This window comes from Dromiciops gliroides, chromosome 4, assembly GCF_019393635.1.
Source record: "Dromiciops gliroides isolate mDroGli1 chromosome 4, mDroGli1.pri, whole genome shotgun sequence".
Classification (NCBI taxonomy): Eukaryota; Metazoa; Chordata; class Mammalia; order Microbiotheria; family Microbiotheriidae; genus Dromiciops; species Dromiciops gliroides.
This window is the reverse complement of record NC_057864.1, coordinates 451,134,395-451,149,943: the sequence shown is the minus strand read 5'-3', so window position 1 is coordinate 451,149,943 and position 15,549 is coordinate 451,134,395. Positions and strand designations below refer to the sequence as shown.

The window sequence follows — 15,549 nt, the reverse complement described above, 5'->3', positions numbered from 1 at the left end:
TTATTGCATTTTAAATCCTCAATGGTTGGTACCTCATCTCATTTAGATAATCAATCCAATTCAATCCAACCCAAATTTGAACACTTCAGCTCTAAATCTACTCATGATCTATGACTTCTTGAACGAGCATTTAGTCCACTGTGTGCAAGGCACTGGCTACAGACAAAATGGAAAGGTATCTCTGTCCTTAAGGAATTTATATCCTACTGGGGGAGAAAGCAATATTTAAACACAATAAGTCTCTAGGAGAGGAGATTTTCAGGTACAGTCCTTCAAAAAGCAGTTACGGAATCTAAGTGTTCCTACCTTCTCTTTAATTCAATGCATACTTGTTTGTGGGTGATAATACCTGCCCATTCAACTCCCTGATTTTACCCTCCAATTTTCTTCTAGTGCAATAGCAAGCTTTTACAGATAGATTCAATAATTACTCCAATCAGTACTACGAGTAAGAGTATCTACAAAAAGCTCTTCACTGGATTTCTTCAGTAACTGATACTTGTTGCTGGATCAAGTATTACAAATATTACCTTCCCTTTTCATTGTTACTAATTCAGCTATATATCTAGATGTCAGACATGTGTGTCTGTTTGTTGGGAAACCTTTAGTGTTATCAGGAAACAAACTTAACTTTATCAATAGCATTGTTCCAGCTATGGGCTATGTTGTCATTGTTGTTCAGTTTAATCCAACTTTTTGTGACCCCATTTAGGGTTTTCTTGTCTAACATCCTTCCATCCTTCTCCAACTCATTTTACAGATGAGGAAACTGAGGCAAAGAGGGTCACATAGTCTAGTCTGAGACTAGATTTGAACTCAGGAAGAGGAGTCTTCATGACTCTAGGCCTGGCACTCTATCTAATGCATCACCTGGCTGCCCCAGGTATAGTTTATAAAATGCCTAATGTCCTGTTTTGATGTAAGTTGGGAGATTTGAATACAGACAGGCCTTTCAGGTCAGTTCAAACTTTATACTATATTCAAGGCACTATGCTATAAAAACATGGACATGTCACCAGCCCAATCCTCAAGGAGCTTACCATAGGAGGAAGAAGCCATGCAAACCAAGAAATAGAATACACAGTACTATCTTATAGATGCAATTCCAGCTCTCAAACTATGCAATAGAGTCGTTATGAACATTGATTTCAAATGTCTGATAGGATTCACTTGTAAAACTGTCTGGTCCTGGTGCTTTTTTCTTAGGAACTTAATTTATGACGTGTTCAATTTCTTTTTCTAAAATAGGTCTACTTAGATAATGAGGTTTAAATGGAAAATTTTGAGTACATTAATTTAAAAAGGTTTTGTACAAATAAAACCAAATGTAGCCAAGATCAGAAGGAAAGCAGAAAATTGGGGGGAAATTTTTATAGACAATTTCTCAGATAAAGGTCTCATCTCAAATATTTAAAGAACTTTGTCAAATCTATAAGAATTTGAGTCATTCCCCAATTAATAAATGGTCAAAGAATATGAACAGGCAGTTTTCTGATGAAGAAATCATAACAATTTATGTTCATATGAAAAAATGCCCATAACCATTATTGATTAGAGAAATTTAACAACCTTGAGATATCATTTTACACTTATAAGATCGCTGAAATGATAGAAGATGAAAAGCAACAAATGTTGGAGAGGATGTGGAAAAATTGGGATACTAATGCACTGTTGGTAGAACTGTGAATTAATCCAACCATATTGGAGAGCAATCTGGAATCATGCCTAAATAGTTATTAAACTGCCTATGCCCATTAACCCAGTCACTTCTGGGTCTGTTTCCCAAGATGATCAGGAAAAACGAAAAGAACCTACATGTTCTAAAACATTTATAGCAGCTCTCTTTCTGGTGACAAAGAACTGGAAATTTGGGGGGTGTCTGTCAATTGGGGAATAACTGAAAAAATTGTGGTATGTGATCGTGATGGAATACTCCTGTGCTATAAGAAATTATGAATTTGACAATCTTAGAGAAAACATGGATGGGGCAGCTAGGTGGCACAGTAGATAGAGGAGCAGCCCTGGAGTCAGGAGGACCTGAGTTCAAATCTACCCTCAGACACTTAATATTTACTAGTTGTGTGACCCTGGGCAAGTCACTTAACCCCAATTGCCTCACCAAAAACAAAAACATGGATAGACTTGCACAAAATAATGAAGAGTAAAATGAGCAGAACCAAGAGAACGTTGTGTGCAAGAACAGCAATATTGTTTATTTTTTTTTCAGGGCAATTGGGGTTAAGTGACTTGCCCAGGGTCACACAGCTAGTGTCTGAGGCTGGATTTGAACTCAGGTCCTCCTGAATCCAGGGCCGGTGCTCTATCCACTGTGCCACCTAGCTGCCCCGCAATATTGTTTTAAGGACAACTTTGAGCAACTAAGTCATTTTGACTGTTATAAAAACCCAAATTAACTACAAAAGATCTATGAAATAAAACTCTGCCTCCAGAGAAAGAACTGATAAATAGAAGTATGTATGGAATGGTTTGGCACACATGCACACACATTTGTGTCTAATGGCAACCATCTTTAGGGAAAGAAGAAATAGTTACATGATAACTTTATTATATATTAAGTTCAGAATATAAAAACAGAACAAAATATTTCAAGGACCAAGGCACAGTATAAAAAGATCAATGGAAATTTTGTTCCTGTACTAAATTTACATTTTATTCAGGGAGGATACAACATATATATTTATAAGATTCTAGTTGGGAAGATATTCAGGCATAGTTCTTCAAGAAGCATAGTCACAGAATCTCAATGTTAATCTCTGCACTCTAGATTTGCCATCAGGGAGATTTTGGTTCTAAATCTTGCTCCTCAATTGTATTTGCTGTGTGACCATACATAAGTTACTAAACCATTCTGAGCCTCTAGAGAGCTGGACCTGGAGTTAGGAAGACTCCTCTTCCTGAATTCATATCCAGCTTCAGACACTTACTAGCTCTGTGATCCTGGGCAAGTCACTGAATCCTGTTTGCCTCAGTTTCCTCATTGGTAAAATAAGCTGGAGAAGGAAATGGAAAACCACTCCAGTATCTCTGCCAAGAAAATCCCAAATGGGTTGATGAAGATTCAGACTTGATCGAAAAATGACTGAACAACAAAAGTTAGAGATAGGTTGTCATATGACTGTGAAGGATGTTGCCAAGTACAAAACACAGACCCCTGACAAATCTAGGGTAAAGACAGAATTATCTTCAGGCTAAGAGTTTTGTGGGGTTTTTTCCTAGCCAGTTGGCTCAAAGAGTTTGCAGTGATGTTGGAGCTGCATCCCTGGGAGCATAGTTGCCCTGACTTTGCCTGTTCCCTCTGCATATGTCCTGGCTCCCACCATGGTGTTGGAATCTGAGAGGGGGGATATACTCCTCTATGAACAGGGTTGAAGAGGGAAGGATTCTCCTTGTCATTTATTTTGATTTGCTATTTAATTAAGTCATTCATTTTGAAGTAACATTTCCTCAAGGTGGCTTATTAGTTTATGACAACTAGTGAGGGAATCAAGACAAAATGGATATTAGGAGTAGTTTACTAGGATACATGGAGACTCAATGGTATTCCATATTGATGATCATAATTTTATTGCTCTGGCCTTTTGTTTCATGGTGTTAACATTTGCTGAATTTTCGTGGTTATCTCGCTGACATGTAAATCTCCCTTCTCAAAATTAGTCCATTGTGAGCTCTTTAAGCAATTTGATGTTACCTGACTTACATAATTCTGATTATTAATATATGAAAACCATATAGATTTGATTTATAGATAGGTAATCCCTGGGTGTGGGGGTGGGATGGCCCCTCCCCTATGAATTAAAAGGGGGAAAGTGAGGGAATTAAAATAACATATACTAATGGAATTTGAGTGAACCACACTGAATCCATCTTGTAACTCAGTTCTGGAAATTGGTCAGTTCCCTTTCTATTCAGTTATGAATCCAGTCCAATTTCTGCCTTGTGGAAAAAGTTTATTCAATTATGGGAATTGTGAGAAACTGTTATTGCATTGTTTGAATGTAGACCACCTCTACATACTTTTCAGAGACCAAGGACTTGGGTTATGCTGACCAGAAACCTGGCTAGATGCAAAAATTGATGCAAGGAGTTTCTCACAAGTATACATCTTGAGCAACAGCTGTGTCTTATCTGAAAACTGGCCCTGTCAATCAGATATTGTTTTCATGTTCTTTTCATTGAATACAGCCTCCTTGTGGGGAGTGGGACACCTCTTTTTCTGATTTCAGGGAATTGCACCTGTTCACTCTCCCCTTCCCAACTTGGAAAGTCCCTAATCTTTTCTCCAATTAGAAATCCAATTACCTAATTTTGTATCCTAGTTAATTATTTTCTTTTAATTAATTGGTCTTATTTGATTGCTTTTAATGTATAAAAATTTGTTTCCCCTGTATTTGGAGTCTAATGCCAAAGCTGAGGAGACTGGTACTGATTTGTCATGTAATTAGTATGCATTGCTTAATAAATAGATATACTCAGAAGCTATAACCTTGGTCTCCTTAGTCATTTCATCTTTCGCTGCCACACTGGGCCCTCATTCTGGCAAGATAATAATTTTATACTTCACTCACCATAACAGATTTTCTTTTTTTTATTCCTTCTCAAACTTCCCAGACTCCCTCTGCCCCCAACCTCTAGGCTGGGAACCCTGCCTCATATTTCACTGAAATAATGGAGGCCGTTTGCTAAGATCATCTTGTCTTGTCCTATCTATCATCCCTACTCTCTGACCTTCAATCCTTCCTGTCTACTGATTGTTTTCTTATGGCCCACAAACATCCCTGTGTCTCCTCCATCCTCAAAAACACTTCACTCTATCTCCTTTTTGTGGATACACTCCTTGAAAAGACTGTCTGCAAAAGATGCCTCCATTTCCTCTCTGTCCTCCAGATTTGCATCTCCCATTGCCTAATGGACACTTTGAAGTTCTTGTCCTGTAGATATCTTAAATTTAGCATAAACTCATCTTTCCCCACAAATCCTCCCCCACTTCCTAACTTGGATATTATTGGTGAAGGAACCACCACCCTCCCAGTCACCCAAGCTTACCCCTCACTCCCACTCATTACACATATCCAATCTGTTGCTAGGTCCTGTTGATATCATATTTGTAACATCTCTTCTATAGATCCCCTTTTTTCCTCTGACACTGCTACTACTCTGGTACAGGCCCTTATCACCTCATCATGGTTGTTGTTGTTCAGTACTGTCTGACCCTTCATGATCCCATTTGGGAGTTTTCTTGACAAAGATACTGGTGTGCTTTTACTGTCTCCTTCTCCAGCTCATTTTACCAGTGAGGAAACTGAGGCAAACGGGGGTTAAGATATTCGTCCAGGATCACACAGCTAGTGTTCAAGGCCAGATTTGAACTGAGGTCTTCCTAAGTCTAGGTCCAGCACTCTACCCACTTTGTCACCACTTCTGCCCCATGCCTACTGCCTTAGCCTTTTGGTTGGTCTCCCAAACTTGATCTCTCATCACTCCAATGTGTCCTACACTTAGCTATCAAATTAATCTTTCTGAAGGACGGGTCTAGGCATGTCACCCCCAACCCCACCCCCACTATACTCCAGTGGCTCTATCACCTTCAAGATCAAATATAAAATCCTTCTTAGTGTTCAAAGTCCATCATTACATGGACTCCTCCTACATTTCCAATCTTATACATTATTTGGCCTTGTCCCCCCCCCCCCCATGTACTTTTATTGTCTCCCCCATTAGACGCTGAACTGACTGAGGGCAGGACTGTCTTTTTCCTTTCTTTGAATCTCCAATGCTTAGCCTAGTGCCTGGCACATAGTGTGCATTCAATAAATAAATGCTTGTTGACTGAATATTAACTGTCCCAACCCAGGCTTTAGGCTTCTCAGAGCTGTTATGGGATTAAGTGGCTGGTGCAAAGAAGACCCTAGGGATTTGTAAACTCATAGCCAGACCAGAAGATCCTAAAGAAATGGAGTTGACTTCCCATCGACATCTTTCTCCCTTCTCTACATAGCCCCATAGGCTACTACCCATTTTAGTTTTAGTTTTAGTTTTAGTTTTAAAGGAGGCTTGTTGTAATCATTTGGACAGCTAGGTGGCACAGTGGACAGAGTACTGGGTCTGGAGTCAGGATGACCTGAGTTCAAATTCTGCTGCAGTTACTTGCTAGGTGCGATCCTGGTTAAATCACTTAATCTTTGCCTCAGTTTCCTCATTTGTAAAATGGGATAATAATAGCCCCTAAGACTCAGGATCAAATAAGATATCAAACTCTAAAGGTCTATATAAGTGCTATTATTTATGTGGCTCCAGGATTAAAGAAAGGAGGGGAATATCCTATATATTGCCTCCTTGATGGAATTGTTTTATTAGTAACCCTAGAGATGTACATAAAAAGAAGGCACGGAAGGATTTGTTCTCGTGTTTGATGTATGGTTCTCTACTCCATGAGGGATTCCTGGGATGAGCTGGAACATAGATATACAGAGACCAGATCCCAGTAGACTTAATTTAGAAAAAATAATCAGTCTATGCTAACACAGGGACTTCCCAGGGGCTTAAAGAGTTTATTACTTGGAAAGAGATACAAAAGTATGATTGCTTCCATAGCTCAACAGGAACAAATTAGCAAATAAAGGTAAAACCTATTGATATAGTGATAAGGAAGACATAGAATACAGTAAATATCCTCTACATTTAAAATTATTTCCCTTCTCCAATCTTTTCCCCAACCACTAAATTGCTTATCTGACTGGTGTAATTCCCATTTCCAAAAATCTTCAGTGATTTCTTATTGCTTCTATAAAATAGAATAAAAAAAGAAAACCTATCAGGCTGGTGTTTAAGGCTCTCTAAGCTGACTCAACGAGATTTCGACCAGTTCGACATTCCCTATTCCTCTATCTTTGCTCAAGCAATTCCCCGTTATCTAGAATACATTCCTTTCCCACCGCAACCTCTTAAAATTCTGTTTTTTTCAAAGCCCAGATTAGGGTTAACTTCCTACCACAGGGCCTCCTTAGTCATCTCTTGTCTTACATTCTTGAAATGACTGAGTTTTACTCGTCCCCCACCTACCTTTCACAAGCTGGGAAGGAAGTATCAAATATTTGGAGCGGTGAAAGCACTTTCCTGGCCCGAAGTCGCCTTTGTGTTAACAGCCAATAGTAAGGAACCAGTACCATCTCCTTATTTGCATACCTCATGGTAACCCGAGCGCTATCAAATTAGAAAGCAGAAGAGCCATTTAATAAGAGGATCTTGAATAACTAAATGTACATCATGCACCTGTTCTGAAAAACCTCAACACCATCGTACTGAAGAAAAATGCCATCACTGACCTAAATTATAGGGTAGTATTTTAAGTGAATTCACCCTTCACAAAAGGTTCTTACAAACGTAATCAAGTAGAAACTTGCTAATTAAGCCACCCCCTAATTTTAAAGCTAACGCATTGTTAAGTAAGCCAGTGTTCAGCTTTTTTGAACGATACCGTGGTTGGCCCTGAAAAGGGCCTTTGGTTTTCCTTAGGCGGGCTGGCAAATTGCAGTTAGTTGACCTAGCCGCCGAAGCCGTAGAGGGTCCGGCCCTGGCGCTTGAGGGCGTAGACCACGTCCATGGCGGTGACGGTCTTCCTCTTGGCGTGCTCGGTGTAGGTGACGGCGTCCCGGATCACGTTCTCCAGGAACACCTTCAGCACGCCGCGAGTCTCCTCGTAGATGAGCCCCGAGATACGCTTGACGCCGCCACGGCGAGCCAGGCGGCGGATGGCAGGCTTGGTGATGCCCTGGATGTTGTCCCGAAGCACCTTCCTGTGCCGCTTGGCACCACCTTTGCCGAGCCCCTTACCACCCTTTCCACGTCCAGACATTTCGAGAGACTAGCTTGAGCTACCTAAGTGAAATGATGGCTCCTTAGCAAAAATTTTGCCATTATATACTGTAGTGGCGGACCGGATTGAAAACACTCAGTCTTCGCGCTCAAGGCCTAATGATTGGCTCCTCCTCCTCCAACCCCTGGAAGAAGGAGGCGTGGCATTGAACCATTTCTTTTGTCTTCTTGCTTCCCTTTCCTTTCGCTCTCCCTTCCCTTCCTTTTTCCTTTCCTTTTCTCTCCCTTCTTTCTTTAGATAGAGGGGTTTGTAAAGACTGAAGTCTCAACTCTAAGTTCATGGATGTTTCTAATAGGAATCGTTTCTTTTGTGATTTTTATACCATCATTTTTTCACTCTTTAGAATCAATTAAGAATTCGTTTTGGTAAAGAGAACATGCGAATCCCAAGCAAATTCCCATTGCACATTCAAAAACCAGTAAATTAGTCAGTCAGTCATTCAGTCAATAATCGGCTGCTAAGTGCCCGGAACTGCTAAGCGCCTGGGATAAAAAGGCAAAAAGACAGTCCCTGCCCTTCACAATCTAATAGGGGAGACAACACGCAAACAATTATGTACAAACAAGTTAACAGGAAAATAGGAAATAAGATATACAAAGAATGCCTTAGAATTAAGAGGGATTGGGAAAGGCTTCCTGTAAAGGTGAGATTTTAGCTGGAACTTGAAAGAAGCCAGAGAGGTCAGTGGTAGTCACAGTGCAGGGAGAGTATTCCAGACATGGGGGAAAGCCACAGAAAATGCCAGAAATGGAGAGGTGGCTTGTCCTATTCATTGAACAGCAAGGAAACCGGTGTCGTTGGATTAAAGAGTATATGGGGAAGGGCAGTGTAAGGAGACATAAAAGGTAGGAGCAGGGCTAGCTTATGAAGGACTTTGAATGACAAACAGAATTTTCTAGTGAATCCTAGTGGTCCAATCACAAAAGTTGATTGAGTAAGGAAGTCAAAACCTGAAAGTCACTGGGAGGGACTGAATGAAGGATGGCCTGGAGTGTCAGGCCAGCCAATCAGCAGTGTGGAGATGAGGGCCTGCACCACAGAGGCAGTGAATATAAGAGGAGAGAAGGAGGTAAATTGGAGATTGTTGCTAAGGTGAAATCCATGGGCCTTGGGGATGGACTGTATGTGGGAGAATAGGTTGTGAGCTTCTTGAAGGTAGTGATTGTCGTTTGCCTCTTTCTATATTCCTAATGCTTAGCATGGTACCTGGCACAAAGTAGGCACTGAATAAATATTTATTGATTGTTGGGAGGTGAGAAGTAGGGAGGTGTTGAGGATGACAGTTAGATTGTGAGACTGGGCATTCTGAGAAGTTGGCATTACCTTTGATAGTGATAGGGAACACTGGAAGAGGAGAGGGTTTGGGGGGAAAGATGAGTTCAGTTTTGGACATGTTGAGTTTAAGATGCCTACAAGAGGGGGCAGCTAGATTGCACAGTGGATAAAGCACTGGCCCTGGATTCAGGAGTACCTGAGTTCAAATCTGGCCTCAGACACTTAACACTTACTAGCTGTGTGACCCTGGGCAAGTCACTTAACTCCAATTGCCTCGCCAAAAAAAAAAAAGATGCCTACAAGATATCTGGTTCAAGATGTCTAATACAGTTATTCCTTAAAAATCACAAGGCTTAGGGAAATGACTCCTTCCCTTCTCTCATCCTACGACTCCCCCAAAGAGATGGAAAATCCCAGTAAAATTTTTTTGGCTTTCCCTTCATACCAAAGAAGTCTGAATGCTTTCTTTTTCTTTTATGGGTTGTTTATAGTACCTTATTGTAAAATTTGGGTTGAGTTTGGTTAGTTTGGGTCTGTGTTGGTCTGCTGACCTTCTTGTGTTGACTGTGGCTTCTACAAACTCCCTCCCCATTTCTTATGTCCATTTCTTATACTTATATTTTGAAAATGAAATGGGAAAAGTTGATGTATGGAAAGGATAACTGTCATCAGTTGGAGATGTGAGAATGAAGGTCAGGGCTAAATAAGTAGATCTGAGAATCATTAACACAAGCATGCCTCTAGAGATATCATGGATTCTGTTGCCAACAGTGGCATTAAAGTGAATATTGTAACAAAGTGAGACACTAGTGTATTCAAAATTTATGTTCACATTATGCTGTAATCTATTAAGAACCAGGAGAGAGTTGTGTCCTGCAAATCTGGAGAGAAGAGAGTAACCAGGAGAAGAGGGTGTTTGTCAAAGGATGTAGAGATTTCAAGGACTGATGGGTCTCAGTTTCCTTGCCTGTAAAATGAGGGGGGCCTACAGAGCTAGATGACTCTAAAGACAGTTTGCATTTCTATGACTATAATTCCATTACCTGAAATCACCTTCTTTTTTTTGTGAGGCAATTGGGGTTAAGTGACTTGCCCAGGGTCACACAGCTAGTAAGTGGTAAGTGTCTGAGGCCGGATTTGAACTCAGGTACTCCTGACTCCAGGGCCAGTGCTCTATCCACTGAGCCACCTAGCTGCCCCTGAAATCACCTTCTTAGGGTAGCTCCTCTGCCTAGCTGTGGTGCCCTTGGATCACAGGGGCTAATCAGGCCACCTCTCACAGTTGAAAGCAATATCTAACATTGCCAGCAATAACAAATAGAACTTAACCCATCTCTTAACTGAAAGAAGAGGTCTACTTCCAGAAGAAGCTTTAGGAAGAAAGGAAAGAAACTGTAGGATTGGGGACCTTATTAGAAGAACCACTTGTTGCCTATTTTCTTCTTCTCTCTGGTATTTGAAACCCAATAGCAAAGGATTCCCTTATTACTTTTACTGCTTCAGTTTCCTTCTGTTAAGGGCTAAAATTCTAGCTAAACTGTCTAAAATATCTAATGAGTGGTCGCCAATCAATTACAAGCTTTAGCAAGAGTTAGACTTTTAAGCATTTATTAAGGAGAATAAGAATTTGGTAAAGAGAGAGAGAAAGGCCTAGATTCCTATCTATTAAAGGGAGAGCACATTTCTAGCTCCCTTCTCCGCCAGCGTCCTCAGGAAAGAGCCCCAGAGTCAGCGCCAGTCTCTTCCTTCCTCCTCCCACTAGTCCGCGTCATTTCCTCCCGCCAAAGAAAAGACTCCTGGTCTTGCCCTCAAAGACCTTCGCTTCATGGGCAGAACTCTTCTACAGTAAGTATCCAGCAGGTGGCGTTATTCCAATCGTTACACTCAGGACAAAAATAGGAATAATAATGTTTGTCTGGTATGCTTCATGGTGTCATCGCAAAGCTCAAATAAGATGATGTATAACTTAGTATATGAGAATAAGGTAAATGCCCTGGTCATAGACCCAGAGATTTGGAACTGAAAGGACCCTAAGAAGTCACCTCGCACAACCAACCCCTTCACTGGATATATGAAGAAGATGAGGCCCATGGAGTTTGATTGACTTGCCCAAGATGCTCTCTAGTTAGGGACAGCATGGCAGAGTAGAAACCGAAGAGCTTAGGCACAGATAACCTAGGAGAGAGCTTGGGGATCAGGAGACTTAGTTTTGAATTCTGATGGACATTTTCCTAATTGGATGGGCCACCAAAGTAGAGTCTCAATTTTCTCATCTGATAAAAAAGGGATAATGATATATACACTGAGTAAAGTGGTTTTTTTTAAGGTCTCTAGACCTGTGAGCTATTTTTATAATTATGTGCAAGTGGAACTTCATTATCTCTGGAGAAAGCATTGGCTGATTGATTGACTGGATCTTTATGAAGTCTTCCCACTTCCAACTCCTGCTGGCACTTTTAAGGGGTCCTGGCTGAGCAAACAATATATGGTTTCAAGGGCCTTGGGTTGCTATGGGTATCATTCTGGATAATACTGCAGCTGTTCCCTGCAGCAGACTATGACCCTTTATTTCTTTTGCTAGAGTGTTTTCCTGTCTCTCATTGAGTCTCAGAATGTCAGAGCTGGAAGTGATCTTATACATTACCTAGTCTTAACACTTTTATTTTATAGATGAGGAAATTGCCCCAGAGAGATGTGATTTGCTAAGGTCACACAGGTAACAAGTAGCAGTTACACTGGGATCCCATACAGTGTTTGTACTGCTATACTCTTTTCCAAGGGAGAGAGATATTTTGGCTTCTGGGGCTTTGGATAATTAGGGAAACAATGTACAACTTACTATTCTGTGGAAATCACCTACCGTTCCTTTCTCTCAGGGAGGGAATTAATAGCAAGAAGGCAAGGTAGGGATGAGAAATTATGATAGTGATATTATAAAATAATTTAGTTTGTCATTCTCCACACAACAACCCTGTAAGATATTGGTCATGCAACTAGAGGTGATCTGAGAAAATGGACATGAAAAAAGTTCAAGGGACTTGTTTCGTATGAGAATTCCCCTCTGTAGCTCTGCCACCAACTAATGAGCTGTGTCACCTCAGGTAAGTCAATTAATGTCTCTTGGCTTCCTTTCCTCACATTTAAAATGAAGGGTTTGTGTGTCTGTAAGGTCCCTTCTATCTTTCAAACTTTGATTTTATGACATACATGTATGTCCAGGTTAGAAAATATACAGAGTTTTCCTATTATGAAGAAATTCAAGAAGAATTTTCTTCTGTGGAATTAGGAGATAAAACCACCCCTGTTTAGTGCATTTGAGCATGCCTTATTGAGATTGGAATCCAGCAAAAATTCAAATTTGTTTATGACTGGATAATTGCATTTAAAAGACTTTTTCTTTTTCTTTATAGCTGACCAGATGTTCCTTATCCCTAGGAAGCCATAGTTGGCTGACTGTGATTCTTTGTTCCTTTTACATGGATCTTGCTTCAAATAGGGAAGAAGGAGGCACATGAATCATTTTACTAGAAAGTGGTAGTGTGTACCAAGAAAAGAAAAAAGTGAATTTATCTAAGAGGCTTTCCACAGTACACATCTGAACATCTTCCCAATTTGATAATTTAATAGATTGCTTAAACTGTGAAGGGAGTTTAAGAATAAGTGTGAGTTTAGGAGCAGCTAGGTGGCGTACCAGCCCTGGATTCAGGAGGGACCAAGTTCAAATCTGGCCTCAGACACTTTACACTCACTAGCTGTGTGACCCTGGGCAAGTCACTTAACCCCAATTGCTTCATTAAAAAAAATAAGTGTGAGTTTGGAATGGCACAAGAACATACACACACACACACACACACACACACACACACACACACATTTGTATTAGGAACGAGTAAGCTGGGGCAGTAGGAGAAATAAACCAACTTGAAGTCAGAGGACCTGGGTTGAAATCATGGTTTTTGTGTGACCTGAGAAAAATCATATGACCTTTCTTGGCCAAAGCGTGCTCATCTGTAAAATGAAGGAGTTGTTGAAAGTTATGTTGACTCAGTATTCCATTGTTCCCAGCCTTACTTATCAATCAGTGTTGGGGGAGGCTCTGGTGCAGAAGGAGAAACTAAGTCTGCAATTTTTTTTTGTATTACCTCCTCTTGTATCCCTACCTGCAATTTGTGTTCTTCCTACCTTGGGGATGAACTGAGATTCGAGGGCCCAACCTCTTCTGTTGAGGTGGATCTATCTGAATTGTCTCAAAGTTACCTATAAAAGATCTCTCCACATTGAAGCCATCGCTGATCTTCAGCAATAAGGCTAGTCAAAGTGTTGCTACCTTGCTGTACTACTAATAAAATTCTTTAAATTCTCTTTGTTCTAAGTTTTGCCTCATTAATCAGGGTGAAAGCACAAATGAAGAAGTTTCCTTTCAACAGAGTTGCACAGGTGATCATAGGCAGGATTTATATAGTACTTTTGCAAAGTACTTTAAAAATATTATTTCAGGGCAGCTAGGTGGCACAGTGGATAGAGCACTGGCCCTGCAGTTGGGAGTACCTGAGTTCAAATCTGGCTTCAGACACTTAACACTTACTAGTTGTGTGACCCTGGGCAAGTCACTTAACCCTAATTGTCTCACTAAAAAAAAAAAAAAGGTTTATTTCATTTTGTCCTGGCAACAACCCTAGGAGCTAGGTGCTGTTAGTCTACTAATTTTACAGATGAGGAAACTGAGGCTGAGAGAGGTTAAGTGACTTGCCCAAGATCCTATAGATAGTAATTATGTGAGGCCACATTTGAACTCAGGTCTTCTTGAATTCAGGTGTTTCATCCATTCACCTGCCACTATGTAAAAGCTGGGATCTCTTCCATTTCTAATCTACAATATTTTTGCATGTCAAATTCAAACAAAAAATGGAAAACTGGTTCTCAGACCATGGGAGAATGGAGGCAACTCTGGAAGTAGCCCTTAAGTTTTCTTTGTCTGACTATCTCTCAACTAGCCTTTGGTTTTTAAGAACATTAGGCTTGCTTCTTGAATAACAGGTTGCTAAGGCAACAGTCTGGCAGCTATTTGCTGTTAGTAAAATCCTCTGTTGTGCTTGAGTGGAACCCTGTTATGAAATCTACTGGTAGTTTCCTAAATCTGCAAACTTAAATTCCATTCCTCTAAAGATTTGGTTTTAGTTACCATTTTTGGTTTATACTGTTCTCAAGACTTCTATGACATGTTTTGTCTTTTTCTTTTTTCTATAAACCTGTAACCACAGACTGGGACAATTGAACAAGGTTAAAGGCTTTGGGGACTATGATTGTGTCTCCTTGATGGGCTGTGAATATATGTTGAGTGTTATGATTTGATTGGTTCAGGCTTTGGTAGATCTGAGCTTCATCCCAGGACTCAGACCTATGCAAGCAGATGGCTAGATCTGTCAGAGGTTCAATGATATCCAGATAGAACTGAACAAAGACTAGAGATTAAGACTAGAGATGGCAGAGTTTAATTTTTGTAGGTTTAGCATGCACAGTTCCCCTGGAATCAGACTCACCTTGAACCTCAGAGACAGCAGCTATTTAGAAGCAGAAGAAACTCTCAGCCTGAAAGATGGCAGTAGCTTGTGGCATTGGTAGGATGGCAAAAGTTCTTGTACCTTGACTTTCTGGCCATGGGGAGACTGTCAAAATCTTTTGGCCCCAGAGATGGCAGCTAAGGAAAGGAAAAATGCAGGAGTAGGGGGCAACTAGGTGGTACAGTGGATATAGCACTGGCCTTGGATTCAGGAGGACCTGAGTTCAAATCCGGCCTTAGACACTTGACACTTACTAGCTGTGTGACCCTGGAGAAGTCACTTAACCCTCATTGCCCCACCAAAAAAAAAGAAAAAAAAAGAAAGAAAGGAAAAATGCATGGTCTTGGAGAGGAGGAAGCCACATGGCCTCAATGGTGGCAATAGGTGAGGGCAGGGGTAGAGTGGTGGGCTGTGGGGTCAGGGTTGATCACATGCCACCCAGCTCTCACCTGTGGCTCCAAGCTAGCACACCATGGTAAAACCACTTCAACAGACAGGCTAAACCAGGGTGAGAGTAACCAACAGACCTCAAACCCATCAGTGAGTTAGGGGGATGTGTATTCCAAGTACATGAAGCCTTCCCAATTCATGATCAAGTCAAGACATCAGCCTGCGATGTCATTGATCCTCTTCAAACTGAAAGACAAACATTATTATGATATTGCTGAGGGAAGACAGGATGGGAACAAAATGACCCAAATTCTAAATTTCCCTCTTGGTGAAGGTGTAGGCCAAAGAGACCGATTATTGCAAAACCTCTCAAAATTTAATAGTTCAGGTAAACCCAGGTAAATCGAGTTCTGAGGCCTTACTTGCCTC

At 40.8% G+C, this 15,549-nt stretch overlaps 1 protein-coding gene across 1 annotated transcript; it reads right to left on the bottom strand.

Moving 5' to 3' along the window:
* Positions 1-7,531: 7,531 nt before the first annotated feature.
* LOC122754295 (histone H4) lies at positions 7,532-7,884 on the bottom strand. The gene has a single exon (XM_044002588.1). The coding sequence runs from the start codon at positions 7,871-7,873 to the stop codon at positions 7,562-7,564; it is 312 nt and encodes a 103-aa protein (XP_043858523.1). The 5' UTR covers positions 7,874-7,884; the 3' UTR covers positions 7,532-7,561.
* Between the last annotated feature and the right edge of the window lie 7,665 nt (positions 7,885-15,549).